Here is a 22,504-nt window from a genome sequence, read left to right as displayed (position 1 = left end):
CATTTTGTCTCATCTCAGGATGGCAGAGCCAGTAACTACGAATCCGGATGGAACCTGCACTGCATTTTAAATGGGAACAGTTACTGCTTGGGCCAGGAGTCGGATTTAGATCCACACTTTTAAACCCACATTTGCCACGTTGTGTAGAACCTACTGCAGGCTACTTAATACAGCCGCAACCTTTTCCCCCCACATGCAGGGATAAGACGGAGGCTGCTCGGTTTTCTAAGGGGGCTTTAGAGTCAGGGGTCTGTTCTGAGAGTGAGAAGGTTACAGCCTGGCGACACCTGCAGGGAGTACATCCAAAAAGCGAGGAAAAGGTCTCTGATTTCAAGAAAGGCCAATGCAAAGAACTAAAGACTCACTGAATGGGCTACGTGCCAAAAACAGATAGACAAATAAATAAATAAGGAGACAAATAAAGGCAAATGCAATTCCCACCGCTACCAGAGCCTGGGATCGAATGATTGGGGAAGTTATTTATTGTGCACCCTTATCTTTCCTTTTACCTATCCTAACTCCATCTGTGCTTTATCATCTTGAGAAGAAACAGCTACGCAGGATGGGCAGAAATATTCCTCCGCCCCCAACTGCCTGCCGAGGCGCTCTGCACTTCAACGAGTCGTTCTGGAAGAAAGTCCAGTTATTCACCGAAAGGCTGGCATGGGCTGCCGAGCCCCGAGGCGCCCCAGCCCCACCGCTTGCGGCCTGGTCCTGGGCCCAGATCTAACCAGGTACCTTCTGTTTCTGGCCGAGGGGCCACACTCAGATCCCGTATGCACCAGTGTGTCCCAGCAAAGGCTGGTTAATGCAGGTGAGGCTGGTTGCATCTGCCTCACCAGCGTGTTTCAGTGACAAACTGGTCCCCAAAGGAAGATTTACCAAATCGAGCTGTGATATATCACCAAGTTTCTGCAGTCAAAAGCAGTGACAAGTGTGTCCCAGAGCGCACAGGGTTAGTTACAGCGAACACCGAAGTCAACACGCTCTTGCCTTTTCCATTTCTAAACGTGCCATAATATTTACTGCTGCAATATCCGTCCCCATCAGCTCCTTAACTATTTCTAATGGAGTTCAATTAAAATGAAGTACTGTAACATACAACCAACACGTGCATGTTATTGATACTTGAAGACGTTATCATAAAGAAAACAGCTCTTCAGCACTGATTCGCACAGAAGGCTAAACAGAAAAGTTTCGTTATTTCCCCGTCACACTTTAAGCTTAACATTCCTGCAACAGAAAAATTTCATTGCAGCTCCTCCATTTTAATTATTCCACTAACAGTTCATATTTGAACACCAATATATTTAACACCAGTCTCCTGGCTCTTCTTTTCACTTGGTCGCCAAATATCCTCACAAGTAGAACAGCCCCACGGAAGAACCCAAGGAACAAACTTTGGACTGAAGGGGAACCTGAGCGTATCAGCGTAACACAGAACTTGAGGAGGGCATCAAGGCACTTGGGAATAGCACTGGATAAAACAGGCAACGCCTAGAAGTAGGCAGTGATTAGGAGGTTTTTCCTCTTTCATCTGTTCCCTCAAACTCAGCTATAATGAAAACAATAAAAATCTTAGACTTCTTTCTTAATTTTAGACTACAGTCTTACTATATAAATGAATACAGTAACGTAATGAATAAAACTGATTATCAGAGGAAGCGAGAGGGAGAAACGTCACTGCTTAAAGTGAGTCGTAACAGCCAGTGGTTGGACCCGCTCCGTTTTTCACCGGGGCGGACGGGTGCCTGGCTGCATACGTACGCACATGCAGAATGCAAAAGGGCAAAGTACATTCACCGAGTCGCCAAGCTGTGACACGAAGACGTACTGATGCTCTCACTGCATTTTATGCCTCTTGCCATATTTATTAGTATTGTTTCAGCTTTTATGAGCCTCGGATAAAGATCAGGTTCCCAAGCATAAACGCCAAGACTGCGGCTTCTGCTGAGCACTAACATACGTATGCGCTCGCACACAGGCGAGGCATCAGCTTCTCTATGGGATATACTGCAGAAACAAAATGTCTCCAACTACCGTTATCATAAAGAATACATTACATACTATCAGATAATGAGATCTTCCCCACAGCTGCTACCAAGCAAGTGACATTGCTTAGATATTTAATTGTCATACATTTTATTCAGAGGTTATTTCCCCCTCCCTACATACACACAATTTTTTAAAGTTCAGATTTTCAGGCAATTTGTCCCTGTGTTATTTAATCATATCTAAGGAATGTCATAATGGTTGAACTAGTATTTGAAAACACTTTGTACACCAGAACACGCAAGCTAGAAGATGCTTAATTATAACCCAAAGGTCTCCCAACTACACAACCTGCAGGATGAAAAACCTTGCTCAGCGATGCCTGAGCCTCCTAGGACAATAGGCAGGATCTGAAGGCGGCAGGACTCCCAACCCACCTAACACACCAGCTAAAGCGAGCAGGCACTCAAGAGCTGAAAGCTGGCGCGGCACTTAAAGGAAACAGAGATCTGAGACCACGCTTTGAGGGAGGAGAAGCTGAGCTCTTATTCCCCCGAGAATGAAGCACCCGCTCGGCTCCGAAATTCAAATACTTCTTTTTCACTAGAAGAAAAAGAGATAATAAAATTTGAAGAAAATAAAGGAAACAGAAGTGACAGATGATAATGTAAAAGTTGAACAGCACTCAACCCAGCCTTGCTGTATCCACGGCAAACTCAACAGCACTCGCGACATCCACCGTTCCTCCCCCGAAGCTGAGCACTGCATATTAATACCATAATAGCTTTATATAAAAAAGGCTGGTACAATGCAACATGAAGGCTGCCAAGAAGCTGCGCGGTTCTGAAACTTCATGTCAAATCTGCCCTTATAAATGTCTCTCCAGTGTGGTACATCTTGACACCCATATGTTGTCTCAGCAATGCAGGAAACGTAAAGCTTTTCAGATCCTCCGATTGGCACAATTCCTGAGGCTCCCAGTCTCCCCTGCAAACAGACAACATTCTCCACAAGGCTCCCAACACAGTCCAAGATATTATTTTTAATGCTAAAATTAGTGCAAGCTATGTAATTTGGTGGATACCTTTGCAAGAAATTCAGAAAGCTCAAAGGAATTGGTGGAGCTTATTACTAGAGGCCACAGTGCTGTGACTCTGAGGCAGCAGCAAGGACAGCCCTGGTGCTCCCTGGAAACAGATGTGGAGCAGGCAAAGGACCTTCTGCCATTGTCCCGCGGGTACAGCAAAAGGAATAAATATAGAAATTGAAAGAATCTTGCTTTTTCAGCAGACTTTTGAGGTTGGGGAACGGCACCTCCTGCAATGCTCTAAGCCGGGATGCAGAACTCCAGCACCACATCCCACCGCCCGTTGACTCCCTTGGGGCTGTCTGGACATGGGGAGAGGGCAAACAGACCGCAGCTCAGATAAATCGGTTTTAGGAACCCATCCCCTGTCTACCCTCCGTGTCCACCGAACTAGACATGCAGCCACCACGCGACTGAAACGGACTTCCACTTTTCTCCGCCACATATCCCCTGGGTCATCACAGGCAAAGTTGCCATTTTTGTCACTCTGGAAAGGTTTTCACTCTTGCAGCGGAGAGACAGTGAGTTCCCCAGGTCGCCTCTGAGCAGGAACATAAGCGGCAGCCTGCAAGCAGGGGAGGCCAAGGCCTGCGTTTCTGTACAGAGATTGAACGTTCAGTGAGTGACTGGCACAAAGGAAGGTTTAAAAATAAACGAAAAGCAGACCAAATTTAGGGAGGTTATGCCGGGGGGGGGAAGAGACAGTTGGCTTCTGACTCAGGATTGTTGAGTTCTTTGGACCAACAGTACTGTAACTGTCATAAATATCACAAAAGCAGAGCAGAAAGAGGTTTTAAGGATAGACCTGTCAACACCATCTGGAAATCACTCCGCTTTGCCACCCAGAGCCTGACCACGTTGTTGTTACTTCTGCGCTCTGAATACACAACTCGCAACCTGCAGCAGCACGGAGACGGGTGCTCAGAGCATCTCACGCCGTCCTCGTGCTCTCCAAAGCTGGAGGGCTGCAGGCCACGGTTTGCTATTGCAGTCCGACTCTCCTTTGAGGAAGGCAAATTTAAAGAAAATCATGAAGGTGATATAGCGCCTGCACCCTGGTCCTTAACCCAGGGGACAACCAAAGGTAGGATTTGTTTCATGAACTCTTGAAGGTATTTGGGTTTAAAAGCATTCCTCTCCTCTTTCAACATATTCAAGTATACTATCTGCCACAATGCTATTTCATGATTCCTGTATTATTCCTGTATTTCAAGTATTTTGCACCATGTAGTACTTTTTGTCCTTCTGTGGCAAACAAAGGAGATTTCTGCATGACGATTTGGAAGTCTGTAACTCAGCCATCAGTTTTATCTTGGCCTGCTTTCTTTTCCTAACCTCCAGAGCTATCCTCTTCCCAGGGTTATTTACTTGCAGTGGGAAATACGTGGCCAGCAGACAAATGCGCACGTCTAGGTAGGCACGTCTGGGTTAAGAGAAGGACTGCTAGGATTCACCGACAACCGCCCAGGTCAGGCGACGCAATCCAACTGGAAACGGTCAGACCGATAAAGCCGACTGCCACGCGGGATGGCGAGCAGGGCAGGCTCGACAGGGAAACAAACTCGCGACTCAGTGTGGCCGAGCTGTTTAACAGCGACTGGAGGTTACAAAAGAAAGATCTGTTAGTCGTGTAGGAGGAAACGCGGACGCTGATTTCAGAGCTGAGAAAGGAGAGAAAACACGATTCACAGGAGAAGGAGAGCAGAACGGGCTGCAGCTCACAGCGTCCCATGCAAAACCGGTTGAAGAACGAAGAAGAGATGGAGGCATAAAAAAAATGTATATGGGTACCTAACCCTTCCTGCCGCTTACAGCAGCTATCATATGCAATTTTGTTCAGAAACCCTGTCATATGTGTTTGACTAATTCATGCCGAAAGTGTAAACTATCAACCCAGAGTTCCCCCAGTTCAGCACCCTGCGAAACCGTACACTTAAATCACAACGGGGAGGGCAGCGTTACCGCGAGCCCCAGGTCCTATTTCCACGCAGCAGTAACACAGAAAGCGCCTGCCCCGTGGCTGCGAGGCCTCGTTTCCCTACGCCAAGGGAAGAAACCGGGTTGTTTCTTTGGTTCAGAAAACCAGTATGTGATTCCACACCTGGGACACAAGGGCAGAAACCTAGCGGGCCTCCTCTCGCTGGGTTGCGGCATCCTATTGCCCTAACATTATTCTTCCCCCTACTCCTTACAAGGAAAATTTGTAACGTTTCTATAAAATGAACAGCATAGCACCTCATAAGTACTTTCATTTCAGTAATTTAAACTATGGTTTCATAAGCACTTCTGCAGACACTAGCACTGGCCAGATATAAAATTAGCTAATCGTGGACACGCTGCAGCAATTACGGGCAACAAATGTAGAATTACATGCAAGGTCCCTTTTCATACTATGAATGAGGGAAGTACACTTGAAAAAAGCAAAACTCACTAGCCATTCCTTAAAATATTTTCGAATGGCTATTTCTATTTATGAAGCCTACATTTAAGTATTCTGTCTAATACATAAATGAAGATCCGTCCCATTTGCACCAACCTCAGCCAGTGCCGGTCTTAAGCAAAGGACTTTTGAGCATGAATTTCCAACTTTTGCACATACACAAATGCCCAGGATGGCAGTGCAAATACCAGGTCAAATAGCACTCACAGTTATTTTTGCTAGACAAACCCTATGCTTCACAGAACGTATGCAGATTGATTTTATATTAATTCATTACACTACCATCTTTATTATCTAAAATTGAGATTCAGGTATGTTCTGAGTTTATACAACTCCTCCTACTTCCCCTTTCTCACATTAGAGGCTTGGAAAAATATGGTATCTTGTTGCTGGTGTTAAACATATTCTAGAATCAGCTTCTATATGAAACAAATGCTGCAGTACAGCTTTGGATGATGAACACTTAGCTTAGCAATAAAAGACTTGGCTTATTTATTCATGAAAAATGGAAGATGAGCTTGTGCCCGCCGATAAGGATAAAAAAAGATCTGCTGTGCTAGGCACCGTACAGACCCGTACCAGCAGACACTCTACCCCAACAAGCTTAGCAGATAAGACACAGGGTGAACATTTTAGAGCTGGGTCTTGCAAACAGGAGGAGCCAGGCAAGGAAACTGAGAACACCCATCCTGTGGCTTAAGAACTGACCTATGAGTGAAGGTCCCGGCATTTTTAGTTATCCTCGTCAGGAGGAGCGCACTTCACCACCTTAGCTTTCATCAAGCAGATATAAAATTTTTCGAAGCAGAAAAAAATCCCTTTTCCCGTACAAAGAAATTTAATGGCACTGGAGCAATTCAGAACAGGAAACACATCCCAGCAATGAGCATGTTATTGGAAACATTTTTTGGAATATTTTGGAGTAGGGTAAAAGTAGGGTAAAAATATCCCCTCACTCCTTTCTTTTTAGGTTCTGACGTTGCACTTTTGTCAGCGTTACCTTCGCTTAAGGCATCTGCATCACAGGCAATGCTCTGCTGTCCCCTTTATCAACAGCACTTACTTTTAAATCATCTCAGCGCTTTGCTGCCCAGGGACACTGTATTCACAGGGAAAAGGCAGGAATAACAAGCTATGGATCACGCCATCGGCATGCAGGTACATTGCTTTAGCCTAACGAGTAGCTTAACAAGGTCATATCCCTTTTAGCACAGGCCACCATGATCAGCTTTGGAGAGCACTTCTCAGATCTTAGTGATCTTACTCTTACAAGCAAGAGTACCTTTAACATTGAGACATACCCAGAGACATATAAGGACGGAGAAACAGTCACTGATAGCAGGGAACCCAGCGTGATCCCTCTGGAAGCGCTGGCAGCCTGGGGCGAGCTCCATCACCCCCGGCGTAACAGGCTTGGAAGAAGCACTCCGAAGTCCTCACCAACTTGCAGCATAACATACGGGCGTTACACAAGGCACCTGCTTGTGCAGGATGCGATTCCAGCTCTCACACACCGAGCTATTTGCTTCCGCGTGAAAAGAAGAACCCATTTGCTCTTCTGTGCCAGCTGGACCAGGAGAAAGCCATAAATTGCCTGTGGAAGCCCTTCCGAGGCCAGGAGAGCGGGCTGGCAGAAGGTAGGGAGAAGGTGGAGTTCAGGTGCACAACACTAACTGGAGCCAACGCCTATCGAAAACAGCTCCACAACACAAATGAGAACGCAAACACTAGATACCAAACAAATTCCTACTTATGTGGTTTATGCCGGATACAGCAAAGTTCATCTCTCGGCTCTCTGGCTCTTGATTTCTTTAGAAGGGTGGGAGAGAGATTAGACTAAAGAGCTTTGATGTGGGGGAAAAAAAAGTTTTATGACTGAAACTAAAATGAGTGCATTTGTGGACTCATTTAGAAGAATAAAGGCCACAATACACACGCTGAGGGAATCTCTGAGCACAAGAAACTTGATGGCTATCACCCAAAACCTCGCAGTCAACACAAAGCAAATTATAGAAGGAAACATGCAACACCGCAATTGGAGTAGACATTATATCAGGATTTTAATCCATCATGTGTGTCAGACAGCAACCTGATGGGATTTGGGTCCTCTTAGAGTAGCAAGGGTATCTGCCTTGTCTGAATTGGCATACCATGCTTTTAATTCTATATGAAAGGGAATAAAAAAAAGAAATCCCAACCCTAGACTTGCTTCCAGGCACCGTTCTGCTAGTTACAATGGGATTCTGCCCAGAAAAAAGAATCACATGCACCTTTTTGCAGAGGAATGCGTTATGAATGTAAAAATAAACGCTATAGTAAAGTGGCCTATAAAACAACAGACGGAAAGATTTACTTCTATACTAGGTTAATAGATAATCCATCTGAGGAAAACAAAACCAGTTGGAAAGAAATGGTTATTAATAGGTATAATTTCATTCCTATACATACTGTAGCTCATACATAAGATTGCCTTAGGTACAATATTCCTTCTCTTGAGCTTGACATCCTAAACTCCTTTGTTAAAAAAAGGCAACTTAATGTCAACAATTTATCTTCTGATTAAAAACATTAGTAAAATAAACGTATTTTAAGAATTCCAGGTTGAAAAATTCTATCACTTTAAGGTTTTGTGTTCAAAGTGATGAACTTCCTTGCTATATCATTTAGTCTTTCAATCTCACAGAGTATTTCATCAACCTTCATTAACTGAAAAAATCAGCTTCTGGAGGTTTGGATATATTTACAAGTTCTGCTTCCTTCCTGCTGCTTTTTCCCATCTTCAACAGATGCGGGAAAATCTTTGGAAGTGCTACAGGGAGGAAAGGGTGATGTCCAGGCGTGCAGACTTTGTTATCGTGTGACTTGTGGTCTCTCTGTACACCCTTTCCAGTGGTCTCTGCACCAAGACGTTAGTCCTATCATTTGAAGGATTATTGGCAGCTAGAAGGGGGATTTGTGGCTTGAGAGCGAACCACATTTTAATAACAAGTGTTGGTCTGATTTTGATGTTCAGGTCTGTAAGTCTCTCTAGCAATGACTGAGTACTTTGATATGGTCATAGCTATGGTCTACTTGAATACAACTTCTAAAGTCACAAAATATTCCACACTTGCACTGCTTTGTATTTTTAAGCAGAGATGGCAATGATGCCCTTTTGTTTTAGTGATTAAAGAAAAACACCCATGCTAGAAAAGTTTTCTTCACGGGAAAAGCCCTAAATTCAAATTTCCACTTTAAGATTACAAAATGAAATAGGAAAAAGCAACGTAAGGGAGTTGGGAGCATTTCCTTTTCTCTCTTTGCAGTCAGTGGAATAACAAAGAATTAAGATGGTGGCTTCGTTTATACCCCTGCCCGGTCAAACGACTGCGCAATCGTTTGGGTCACGCTCCAGGGTGCAGGAGCTCAGGGGGCTCCATGTGAACTGAGGTCCATGGGGATCCCCCCCACCCAAGGGGGACTCAGAGATCTGGTTCACTCTTGGTTTTGTCAGGTCTGGATGCTATAACACAACGGGTGGCAGAAACGTCCATGAATAAAACAGGTGGTAAAAGAAACATTTTCAAGCTCAGCCAGTATGAAAACCAAACCAAACCACGCAAGCCCTTTTAGCAAGTGATACACCTTCGCATAAGGATCGGTGCGGGTGAAACAGGGAAATCGTACAAGGATACAAAACTTCCTCTCTCTACAAATAAGCCTGATGCCTCGTCAGCCAGGGATCTCTCTGCTGAGACAGAGGCTGCTTTAGAGGAGACGCGCGAGGGCAAACAAGCACCTCGCCTCCCCGCGTCCAGCTATGGGAACGCTGCCCTGCCGGGGCAACGGCCACGTTCCAGCACGCCTCCGGCAGCATAAACTCGCTTAGAAACACAACATGCTTAAAATACATAGCGACTCCTGGTTTTTAAAATTTTAAAAGGCTGACAGGAGGATTGCAACAAAAAAAAAAAGGAAAAAAAAAAGGATCAGAGCTGCTAAAGGTACTGAAGCCTGCGTTGCACCTATGCACGCACACACGGCCCCCCAGCACAGAGATGGGTTTTGCACTCCCCGACTCCATCTGCTGGTTCTGCAACAGTATTCAAGACCTCAGTGCTGTTTTTTCTAAGCTGCACAACACCCCTGGAGACACGGGGAAGTAGGCGAGCAGTAAACGAGAAGTCCTGTTCACTTCAATATTGCAGGGACCATTGGGGGAAAATAAAAGGGTAAAATATTCATGACAAAATGTAAAACGACTAAACATGTAAGGAGAGAAACCGTTCCTATATGTCTTACAAATATCTCAGGGTTAAAAACATAACACGGGACTAAAAATTGTAACGTCCTTCTCCATTCGGCTCTTGCCTTGCTTTTTCTATTGCACATTAGAGCTTCCAAGAAAGCCAATTAAAGTGCACTTTAGTCTTCGAAACGCTTAAAATTGGGCACTCTGAGCGTGTAAACTCTAAATACCTCTTATTATTTGAGTGCTTCTTAGCGCAGAGTTGTGTACATTAAAAACGCATTTGGAAACGAAAGGCATTTAGATTTCAGCTGTCTTTGGAAAAGCAAGAAGAGGACCGTAAGCAGGAAGCAGCGAGCTGTGTTTGTCCCAGGACAAAGACAGGATCCTGCCTATGCAAATCCCCCGAGCTTCAACGCTTTGCAAGACTGGGCCTGTCTCTTCACTCCCCGCATGAGTTACGGTACATGTTACACACAGCAAGAAAACAGAAACCTCCCTTTGGTTGCTCCTCAGCGAAGTTCAATGCTTAACACATGCGCGGCAAGACGACGCACGGAGCATTATCCTCCCGCTAGCGGGGCTTTTCACGCCAGTATAAAGCGACATCTGCAAACTATCATCTCATCGCACCCTCAAAAACCCTAACAGAAGCAGTAATAATATGGTAATAAGGGATGGAATTTTATGAAAGATGCCACTTAACTGAAGGCTAAAAGACACCGTGCAATTTAAATAAATCGCTTTTAGCAGGGGACTGAGTGACAATCATGAGAAAAGCGCCTGGCCCATCGCTGCAAATGGTGGGGCAGATTCTCAATGGGTGTAAAATGCTGACTTCAGCAGAGCAAAGGCCGCTTTACACAAGCTGAGGATAGCGCCTTACGAAGCCAAACTTTTAGGACCTCGGTGGAGAGACCCTCAAATTGAGATTGTTAAAATGAAGGCGACTAAGCAAAGAGAAAAGCAGCTATTAACATGTCAAATATCTGCTTATTTTGTCCCCGTCCCCCCTCCTTCCAAGTTTAAGTGAGCTGAAAAAGAAGAATCACGCAAGTGGTTAGCCGAATGCATACAAGAAAATTCAAACAACGTCTGCTGTATTACACACAACGATGAGGACTCAGCTTCCTTGGTAACTGGGCTGCTTGTTAACACTGAATTTAATGCAATTTTAAGTTCTCGGTGTACCGCTTTTGCCCGGGCTCTAGTACAGAAGATCTGAAACTACTGAGGTGGGTCTGACTTTCTAGCCAGGGGCCTGCTTGGACACAGCCTTCAAGTGTGCTAAGGGTATTTCAAGCGGCAATGCAACCTGGAAAACCTGCAACAAGAGAAAAATCAAACTGGCTTTGCATTCAGTTAATATTCCACTCAAAACCAGTTTCGCTTTGAGAAGCGCTCCTCACACCCCTGATTCTTAGCTGCTTCAGATCTGCAATGCCGCTAAATCAACTGGTGCTCGGGGATTTATTTGAGTCCAACAAAATAGAGTGTGGGGTTTTTTTAAAGGAATTACTGAGAAACTTTTAAGGTCCGGAGAGAAACGCAGTGCAACGGAAGGGGGTCTTCTTGGCCACTACCCTCCTGCAGGCTTTACCCGACACTGAATACGCTTATATTCACGCAAATAGTGTGTGGGAGGGGAGGGCAGACTTGGAAGGACATTTAGTCCGCCCTGCTGTCCAGAAGACGGATCAGCTATATCTCAATCATTCCTGACAGGTCTAAAGCCTCCTAAAAATGTCCAATGACAGCAACTCCAAATCTTCTGTAGGTAACCTGCTCCAGAGCTTAAGTACTGTCACATATGTACGTGGTTTCCCCCCGCTCCCGAACTCTAACTCTAATCTACTGTGGGTAAACACAGCACGAAGACACGCTAACGTGCTAACAGACTCCTACCTTCCTATAGCAACCAGTTTGCCTTTTTCTTCTTTTATTTTTTGGCCTCTTCAGATTAGGACTACGCAAGGCTCTTTGGACTGCAACCACTGAACTCAGAGGCCAAGAAATACCACACAAGACAGTGGACTATTCAGCTGGCATCAAAGTAGGTACTAGATGGGTTCACTGCTCTCAGAAGAAGTCACAAGGTCCCATCATTAGCAACAATTCACCTTCTCGGCATGAAAGCCTAAGGCCTTTATGAAAGCTCTCCTCGTACTGACCAGCTTGCCCACTCGGAAAATAATGCTATATTCAAACTGCATTACAGAAAGCTATTAAATTAAACACCACCACCACAGAGTTTGATGTGGAAATGAATAACTAGACTTCATACCGATAAATAAAAATAAAAAACGTTGCGGATAGCAAACTGCCTTTACAGATGAAAATAAATATATATATAAATACATCTTGAGAATTTAAATCCATCATGAGCAAAATCCCTCTGGAAAAAAAAATCCAGACCAAAGCACTATTATGACTGCCTCTATATTAGTAACTGTGTTTATGCAGACTAAGATAAGGGCAATCAACCCTCATGCCTGAGGACAAAAGCCGAGCTCCTGCAGGGGTCGGGATAAAGAAATTTCCTCGTCACATGCACCTTGGCACTCAGCTGGTTAGAAGCAACGCGGGCAGGCTTTGCTAGGCTCGGGAATTATCAGGCATCGGCCACTGCTGGAAACAAATATCAGATTTACGGCATGCCGATGCGCTTCGGTAGTAAATCTCAGCCTTTCCTCTGCGCAGCAGTGCCTCCAACACACTGAATTTAGTGCCTGAACTTCGGATGTACCAAGCTCTCAGCTCAAACTCAGCATCTCGCCAGCTCCCAACGATTTGCCTTTCGCGAGTCCTGTATTTGGTCAGTCACCCATAGTGCACCAAAACACCTTGCTTCCAGCTTCCCCATTTAATTAGCCCCCTGTCTGCTCCCAAATTCCTTCCGTTTCATATAGGTCATCACTGTTATTACATCCCAGACAAAGTAGCTGCTTCTTGCTTCAATCCTTTTCCACCACCTTCTATTCACAGTTAAATATAATCTATCCTCTGTTTTCAAAGCTATAGGTCCTCCAAGAGATGGCTTTTTCCCGGCATGCACCCATACGGGGTAACCAACTGCATCTCCCCAACTTGAAGGGAACCCAGAAGAATACGTTACTTCCCACGGAGCTCTGCAGCTGAGGGCAAAGCCGTGCCTGGGTTGTCCCAGGAGCTCTGAAGGTACGTTATGGGCTGACAGAAGTTAAAACCTGACACAGCGAGACAAGAAAAGCGTGCCAATCCCGCGTGCTCAGGGCCACAAAATACTCCACCTTTTCTTTAAGCTGTTACCTGAAGGGTAGGTGCTGCCTTTCTGCTCCCAAAAAAATAGAGAAGTGGGGAGGAGCCACGGATGAAGCGGAAAATCAGGACACATCTGTTATCTATTTAATCAGTGTGACAAGGAAAGTTCTCATACATAAAGGGACTTAAGCCCCTAGGATAATATATAGAATATATTATAATATATAGATATATTATATAGATATATTATAGATATAGATGAAGCCCCTATCTTTCAACATAGGCTGTATTTCCAGGCACAAATTGGGGATCAAGGATCAAAAAGAAGGAATATCATATTTTTCTAACTCAGGAGTCTTATCTCTCTAGCTGACATGCCAAAGGCTACGGAGGGGGAATGAAAGCAGAGTTTCAATCATCAACCAGATGCTAAAGGTAACGGACAAAGTTACTAAAAAACGGCTCCCGGTCACAAAGGCTTTGCGGCATGCTCACATCAAACCGTGCCACCGGATGGTGCCAGCCTCGAGAGCTCCCGCGCCGCATCGCTTGGGATTGACGCCGTCCGGAGAAGAACCACTGCGCTTCCCGGCCGCACACAAGCGCCGTGTCGGGGAATTTACCCAAAGGGCAAAACCTAACGCAGACGGAGCAGGCGCTGCAGGGGCTAGGTTCGGTTTAGCTGAGAAAAGCAAGGCCCTCGCAGCGTTTCCCACTAAAAACAGAAAGCAAGACACCCAGGTAAGGTCTGCATTCACCGCTAAGACTTTCCAAAGTGTCTTTCGCAAATATGCATTTCTGCTAAAGAAGCACCTGTGTTCCCAGCTGTGCACGTTTAAAGGTACAGAAGACAGTGGATTTAAGAGTTACACTGACTTCCTTATTAATCTTAATTATAAAATGGTGTTTCAGGAGAAGGCTCAGAGTGAAGTGAAGGTGAAACGAATGTGCGATTCTAGCATAGCTATGCCTCGGCTGTACAGCCTCTCTCAAAGCACTTCATCTGCCACTTCTGTAGTGCTTTCACTAACATTTAAATGGTTTTAGGAAGCCATTTTCCTTTTTTTTGTTTGTTTCTAGAGTTTTTGTAAGCTTGAAAAATGAGGGTATCAGCATAGCAACCCTGAACCTTATTTTCCCACATCAACATGTGAATGAGCTATATCACCTTAAAACTAAATCAGCGAGAACTATTTTTGACCCTTTTGTTATAGCAACTCATACTAACTCGGATCACAGCAAAACAACCTTCGGGTTGTTGTTTGTGCGTTTCGTAACACAGCAGACAACTACCTCCATGGACTCACCGTACTCATTTTTCTAACATTTGTAACAGAGCAACCAAGACAGAAAAACATTCCACTAAAATAAGAAAATGTAGTCTCGACCCCCCCCCCCCAAAATCGGCAAAAGTTGCTTATTATTTATAAACGTAACAAGATTTTGTGGCAACAGAGTACCTCTTCCTAAGAGGAAAAGCTATTTTGCAACATCTGCTCAAACCTGGAAAGCCCAGCTTCTTTGCATTTATCTCGGTTGCTTTATCCAGACTGCTTTTAAGAGAAGTATTTCAATCACATTGTTCAAGACTAACTTTTATTTCCCTGGACTAAGAACAAAAATTGAGTATTGATCTGTACAACCGCTCCTTTCTCCAGGAGCTTGATCACACCCTCCTGCTGAATAACCCCTTCTCTAACCGCGTAGCTCCAAAGGCAGCCAGAAAAGGAGCCGGGTGAACATGTTCGTATCAGGACGAAACTTCTATCTTCCCTAAGCTAGATCATTATAACAGACAGCAGGTTTCCTCCGTGCGAGCCTCTGGGTCGCTAAACCTTCTCCATCTCCTGCTGCCAGAGCCAGAAGAAGCCAAGTGGCTATTGCTCACGATAATCTTTTCAGCTATTATTTTAACCAGGTCTAAGTATTATTTTTAAATAAAATTTTTATCTCTGTCCCATTATTAATATTCATTTAAATGTTACTCTTTGGCCTTGCTTTTCACGCAGGTTCTTCCAGCTTGAAGGTAAACACTTTTCAGATGAGGCAATTTTTCACAGTAGCGGCCTCATTTGCCAAGTCGTCTCTTCTCTTTCCATCCGCCACAGGACAAAGAGACTTTTCCTATTCTCCTGCTCTGTGGCAACCGAAAAGGAGGGGGGAGGGAAAAAAAGCACACAGGGAAAGAGGAAAGAAGCACAGAGAAGAAAAGCAAGGCCCAGCCTTCCCAAATCACTGCTTCCCAAAGAACGATCTGTTGAACGAAGCTGAAAAACCCACACCCAGAAGACCATGCTGTACAGAGCATGGCTAGGAACTGGGTACAAACATATTACCCTGATCCTGTCATCTCCCCCAACCTATTATTTTGGGGGTAAAACCTAGAATTTTGTATCTTCCTTTATTTTAACTGCCCTTAAACCTGTCTCTGGTCTTAACCTCGGACAGTCGTTCTCTCTTCTCCCCATTCCCTGTTGGGCAACTCTTCACCCTGACTGACAGGTTACTACTCTGGGCCTTAAGGTCATTTAATCTTTTCTTGCCCCAAGTCACCTTCTATGAAGGTCACTCCTTTGCAAAGGCAGGTTTTGCCACGTTTTCTGGCTTTTCTTAGCAAGGAGGCAAGCTGGGACTTAATTTTCAGTATCATTTCTAAAGATCAAATATAAACAAAGTGTTGTAATGCTGTCCTGCAGAAAGCCAGAAGCATCCCCAGTGGGATAATGGATGCACAGGTACACAGTGTTTGTAAAAATTTAGATATCATCCAGTTTAATAAAACTTCTCTGTGGCCATTTAGAGCAAGACATTTCATAATTTGTTTTTGAGTTTTTATTTAATCAAAACTTTTTGAAGTCATGGAAACACCTTGCCTTCACTCCGCTCAAAAAATCTGAAGATCACAGATGATCTTGATAACAGTTATGTCGTGGTGTAATGACTTCCCAAACTCATGCGGAGCGTGAAGAACCACCTCACCGCAGACAACCGCAGCTCCCTACAGGAGCCTCTGCAGCTTGCAGGGACGCAGAAGAGAAGCACGGTCCCTCTCAAATCCTGTCCTAATTCAGAGCTGAGAATAAGAACTGCATTGTAAGGTCTGCCTAGATTAAAGTCTAGCCCACGAGTTATTCAGACTCCAGGCCACAGAAGGACATAACGTCCAGGAGAAAAGGCACAGAGGCAATTATTTAGTAAACGGGACATCGACTTCTCATCGTCAGAAAGTGGCAGACACCTTCGGTTTATGGTTGCAGCAATTTCTTGTAAATGAAATAACTAAGCAAATACTTCTTTTCCAGTATAGGTGATGCTCTTCATTACCATTTCAGCATTCAGTTTTGCCATCTGCATTAGTGGGCCCTGAGTCATACCAGCACTATAAAGCAGGACTACTTCAGCATCTACCGACTGCACACTAATGTGTAGGAGTTTGATATTTACCCCTTTGCTAAAAAAAACAAGAAAAAAAAAACACAAAAAACGCACTTTAAGAAAAAGCAGCATCACTCACCAGAAACTATTAAAAAAAAAAAACAAAAAAACAAACTCAATTTAAATTGACGTTCTTCATTAGGTACTCTAAGGAAAATGAAGGAAGCAGTGCTGCTCTGTTAACTCACCACATTTTTGAAAATCTTTACTGTGAAAGTTTCATGTAATTATCCTGGGAATAGAATATTTTGAAGGAGTTCTACCACCACACATGAAAATTGGAATAATGATTTACATTTTCTTGTCTATCATTTTGCGGGCATTATGAGGAAGCTGTGCACCTTTAGAGATTGGGTAAGCCTCTTCCTTCCTGCCTTCCTTCGAGACCATATTTAGATCAAGATCATTACAGTTTCTCCCACCCAATGCCCTAAACAAAGCACAAATGCTGTCACCATCAATCTCGACAAGCTCTGTATGATGACCTCCCCCGGTTAGATTATCATTAGTAAATCAGGATGAAAAACAGTGAGTGGCACTGCTTAGCCAAATTGGCCAGATTATCTACATCATCCTTCACGATGTCAGTCAATACCCAGGCAGAGCAGGAAAACTCAGCAATTTGGGATGCACTACAAGACATCATTAAGCACCGAGCCAACATCCTCTCTTTGACCCCTGAATTCAACTAAAGACTCTAAAGCAAGTTTTATGGACCTTTACAGGTAAGACGGACAGGTTTGGCTGCTGCCGCAAGTGTGCCTGCACACCCACAGTGCATGAACAGACCGTATCTCAGCATATCCACTTTGCACATGCAAACATATAGTGACAGGCCAAGCCATGTCCAAACACAAATGAATCTCCATTATAATGTAAAGAAGCTGCTACTTTCCAAGGCAGTGAGTGCAACAGTAACTACAGGCAACTGGCAGGATATAGGACATTATGCTCTGCCCTTCTAAAATCTTGTATACAATGTACAACCCTGCTGCTCTGTCAAAGAGTCTGCAAAACCATGCATCTCTTGGTGCAACTTCAAGACTTCATGAGGTTGTGAGTGTTCATTTTCGAGCAGAAAGGAATAATGTTTTTCAAGACTAGCACAGGGCCCAAACTCAAACCTCTTCTTTCTTGCTGTAGTGCCCTTAGTCCCCAGGCTCTCATGTAGTTATTTCCACCGAAGTTTAGAGACCACAACTCGAGTGCTAAGTGGACGAGGAGACAGCCAAAAGATGAGTAGAGGAGCTCGGGCCAAATTCCCCAATAGGTCAGGACAGAAGTGTCATTGCATGCTTTCAGACTATCTGCAGGAAAGCCTCCAAACATCTGTCTGTACCAATGGGCAAGTGCTGAACACAACAAACACGTGCCAGATCCTCATGAGAATTTTTTTTTTTTAACCAATTCTTCTCAAAAAGACACCAGATATTCACTGCTTAATAACCTGCACCAAAAAGGGAAAGCAATAATGACTTTTCTTCCCCCACTCAGAGCACTCTTTACTTGCTAGACTTCCCTTCTTTGCAGGGGAAGAGGGTGCTGGTGGGGTTCCCATGTTATGCCAGCATGTGAAGATTGCTGATGTAGCACTAAATCCCATTCCGGGAAGGCGTTGGGCTGGTTTTGGTGCATTCTAAGGCACTATCACAATTCAGACTTGCTGTTTGTTCAGAAAGAGTACTTGGAACGAGTGTGCTTTTGTATAAGTTCTCCGCTACTTAAATCCACTTGCTGTAAACCCCTTATTTGTGGGGAGGAGATGAAGGGGGAGAGCAATCTTTCAGTCTCTGTCAATAACGATCTTGCAAAAACTACAAAAGTGCAAACCTTGAGAAGACAGTTGTTTGGTGGAAGAAAACGCTAGGTAGTAAATTGCTTAGTTCATTCTCTAGCAATGCAAGGAGCTTGATTTCCCTTAATGCCTAAAGATTATTCTATGAAAACAGCATGAATAGCCAACATATTTGAAAAATGAGGGAACACGATCCTTTAGTTTTTCCAGGAAAGGCAAATGTGGTTTCGAAAAATAGACTTTTTCTGTCCCTTGATCAAAATCGATCTGCTCCAATATAAAAAACAAAGGGAAGACATTGCACAGCGTTCAGTTTTCTTTGTCAGACACGAGAAGAATCAGAACCAAACAGATACAAAAATGTATTTTAACAACTTCACACTTGCCACTTCAGCACACTTAACAGCACTGTCGATTTGTTAATACAGAACACTGAATGATTACCCAAGAACAACGTATATCCTGTTATGCTCTTACAGAGCAAAAATTTGACAGTAGGTAGTCTTAGGATCAATTTGCCTCCTAGAGAATTGGCTGAAACATTTTCGCTGGCTTGCCCATTGCAACAGAAAGCAGTAAAATACTGTAGCCAAAAGTCTGACAAGCAAATATACTACATGCACAAAAACAACAGTCTCAAACAGTTGCCTATGGAAAAATAAAGACAAGTAAAACACCCCAGGACACATCACAGTTCTTACTGTAAATTTAAATCTTTATAGAAACACACCCACAATAAGGAGGGGTGAAGTACTGTTGGTTAATGGATTAGTAAGCGAGCCAAAACCTCATTACAGAGTATAAAGCAGGAGAAACCCTACCTGCGCATTTTGTTCTTGTTGTGAGCGGTGGTCCTGGGGGCCCTGTGCCTCCTTCTCCGGGGCGCGTGAGCAGCACTCGGATCTCATACTCCACATCAGGATCCAAATGCCACAGTTTGTAATTTGGGGAGTCTACAATGTGTGTTTCCGCCCAATTCCCAGTGGTCGTCCGATATTCCACCTCTTTCAGGATGATGGGCCCATCTCCGATGATGGAGTTGGCATTGGGTTTGATCCACAGGTAGGTGGCTCCGACAGCCAGCAGCTCAGGAGGGGCAATAGGAGTTGGGGGTTCTGTAGACATAAAGAAATCACAAGAGGCTTGAGCGAATTTTGTCAAAAGGATCAAATTTCTCTTATGTACCCGTAGCAAGGCTGTGCCAAAATCTTCTGTTACAGAGAGACAGTTTCCACTGTCATTTACCAAATCTTTCATAACAGTTTAATGCATTACTGAAAAGAATTTGGCTTCTTATATTTGTGCTAAAAGTTCAACGCCCTCGCAGTGGGGGTAGAGGGAGAAAAAAGCATTACCAATTCAGAAACACAGACTGCAAAATACAGTACCCACAGAGCAACCTCTGCCTAAAATAAGACACAGCAGTCACATTGCAAAGGTCAGAGAGTTAACACTTATTTCCTTCCCCAAGAATATGAACGACGACAGTCAATACAATATTGGGGGGGTAAGGGAGGAAAGAATTTGCAAATAAAGACTGAGTGCGCTTAGCAGATCCCAGGTACAAAAAGGCTCCGGCATAACAACCCTTCCCTGCCATGCGACCCAATGGGGAAGAATATCACAATCATCAATCATGGTGTTGTGGTTCAGCCAAAAGAAGCGTGATACTTAACACAATTAGCAACATGTGGGAAACTGAAATCACTTGCTCATTTTGCAATTTTTACCCAACAAAATATAGGTTAAAGACAGGATATATTTTTAAATCAAACCACTGGCTACATGTCTGAAAAGATATCAGTAAATTTGAACGCTGGGGATCTTCACATGGTCAGTGCTATCAGAGGTAGGAGGCTGCTAAAACTGACTCTAACTTGGACTCTTGGTAGCTCACAACTAAGGAAAAAGTCGAAGACATGCCTGAAGCAACATATCGTGCCACGTCCAATTGCAAAAAGTCTGCTTAACTTCATAGGCAAAGGTACCGCAGCAAAGTCTGCGTGAGACTTGAAGACTGCCCGGAAAAAGTCGGAGAAGCATCATCAGGAGACAGAAACCAGATCGCTGAATATTACTTCTGTGATAAAAACAAAAGCAAGCTAATAAAAGATATCTCAGCTACACCGTTGGAGAATATCTACAAAAAGTCTACGGGGTCTGGCTGCCTGCTTGATTTTTGGTTTTCTGGATTATGTCTGCTTGCTTTGCTTTGTTTTTAAAGTCAGCGTATAAATAACACTTGCATATTGGAAGCCACATGAATATCGTATGCCTTTTAGTTTTGAAAACCTGAACTGAACCATGCAAGATTATGAGCAATTTCTTTAATCTCATCTAGCTTTCCCTCCATCACACACTAATTTGGTTCGCCCTCTGCCCAGAGGACACGCAAATTCTCTTCTCTTGTGATATTAAGGCAACAAGAAAGGACACATTTCTTGCAGAAGCATCCTATAAATGTTGTAAATGTTACAACATGATACAAATTTTAGAGTGCTACAGGACTTATCCCATGCCCCCAGGTGATTCCTCAAAGAGCCCAGAAAGCTGGAAGAACCCAGGACACACAGAAACATGGAGGAAATGAGTTTGAGCACCACAGATGAGAGGAACAGGGGCTTTCCCCCCAAAAGTGGTCTTGCAGGTTAGCATCTGCTCTATGGAGGAAAGCAACAGTAGGAAACCATTATTAGACAAAATGATCAACTGAAATGTTAGTTAATCTTATTTTCTCTGGCTAACTGCTTGCACTCTGAGCCATGCTATCTCATAGAGTTTGATTACAGCAGTTGTGTACTGTTAACCGTGGAAAAAAAGTCAGATATCCAACATGAGCAAAGCTGTGTCACGAGCTAAGGTTTTGGGGAAAATTGTTTCTGCTTTTATTCTGCACTGTTCCCATAGCTCTAGGCAGAATTATTTTCTGATATGAAATGTCAGGCTGATTATGTTTTGACTTACCAAGCCTATTTTTCCAAGAAAGCTGTTTTCAAGAAACGCAGGTAGATGCATTTTCATTAAAACCTGATCATTATATATCACAAACAATTTATTACTTGCAAGACAATTAGAAGACAGACTTAAGCGATTTTTATTCCCAGCGCAAAAAATGACATCTTACAAGTCACATCATATCCGAACATATGCAACAAATGAAATACTAAGCCCCATACTCCTGGGTTTTAGATGCTTCAATAGCAACACGATTCAGATTACTTTGGGATTTGGTTGCAAGTTAGAAGAGATTTATGGGATTGAGCTAAATTAATAGAGCAGTTTGTCTCACGAAATATACACAATAGCCTTGTCTTTTGAGTAACTTTTAAGCAAGTTTAGAAACTGATTTAGATTAAGGAGACAACCAACATTGTTGACTTCTTTCTTTTTTGGCCGTATCTAAGCCAAATTTTGTCAAAAGCGAGAGTAGTTTCCCCTTATTTTTCTTTCCCCGTGTATTTCTGTCCTTTTAAGTATAATAAGAGAAACAGGTGTCTCCTCAATCCTGCATCACTGAAAACAGAGGGCTCCTTTTTATTAGCAAAAACTGGACAGGGAGCAAGACTTTAATATCAATCTGTGCCAAATTGCTGCAAGTGCTTTAAACAAACTCCTCATTATTTAGCAAAACCAGCACATATACAGGGACCATTTTTTGGCCTCTGTAATGAAATACACTTGTCAGTTACAGATGACCAGCCTGATGTTATGAGCTCACTATTTTGATTAAAATCTCTATGTGATCTTGATTAAATAAACACGGTGACAGATTGGGGTTGTACATATGTAATTGCAATCGCTCATATTTTAAGCCCCATTTAATCCAGACAGTATTTGCAATCCAGACAGTGTATTGCAAGCTTCATCTAGCCAATTGCTCCCTTTCAGCCTCTCCTCCTCTTCCTCCAGTCACGGAAGAGAAACTAGTAGACTAGAAGGATCTATATACTACAAGGTCAAAGAAAGGTTATTGAACATAAGTAGATTTTATCGTACGTGCAAAGCAGGTGCAGCTAGGCAGTCAGGAACAGAATTCAGCGTATGGCCACCTTCTCCCATTGGAAGAGGAAATACAGCTGTGGTCCACAGCTGTGAAGGCAGAACAGTGTTAGAGCTTTAACTGGACACCAACAGGCCAATAGTGCAGACAACATGAGAACACAAAACCACTATGAAGGACAAGGAAAGATGAAATACTTTGACTGCTGTGAAAGACATTTTTTACTCTTGGGCAACTGTTTCTGAATGCTTCTGCTCTCCTACTGGATTACTTCTACATGCAATTTT

At 43.6% G+C, this 22,504-nt stretch overlaps 1 protein-coding gene across 1 annotated transcript in view; it reads right to left on the bottom strand.

Annotated features, from left to right (window-relative positions):
- Positions 1-22,504, bottom strand: part of PTPRT (protein tyrosine phosphatase receptor type T) — a 342,887-nt gene that overhangs the window by 209,895 nt on the left and 110,488 nt on the right. Inside the window, exon 6 of the mRNA XM_067307983.1 lies at positions 19,039-19,332. Coding sequence (XP_067164084.1) covers positions 19,039-19,332 — 294 coding nt within the window. The remainder of the gene's footprint in view (positions 1-19,038; positions 19,333-22,504) is intronic.

Source organism: Apteryx mantelli, chromosome 18 (genome assembly GCF_036417845.1).
Source record: "Apteryx mantelli isolate bAptMan1 chromosome 18, bAptMan1.hap1, whole genome shotgun sequence".
NCBI lineage: Eukaryota > Metazoa > Chordata > Aves > Apterygiformes > Apterygidae > Apteryx > Apteryx mantelli.
The sequence above is the reverse complement of the archived record's forward strand: the minus strand, read 5'-3'. Positions and strand labels throughout refer to the sequence as shown.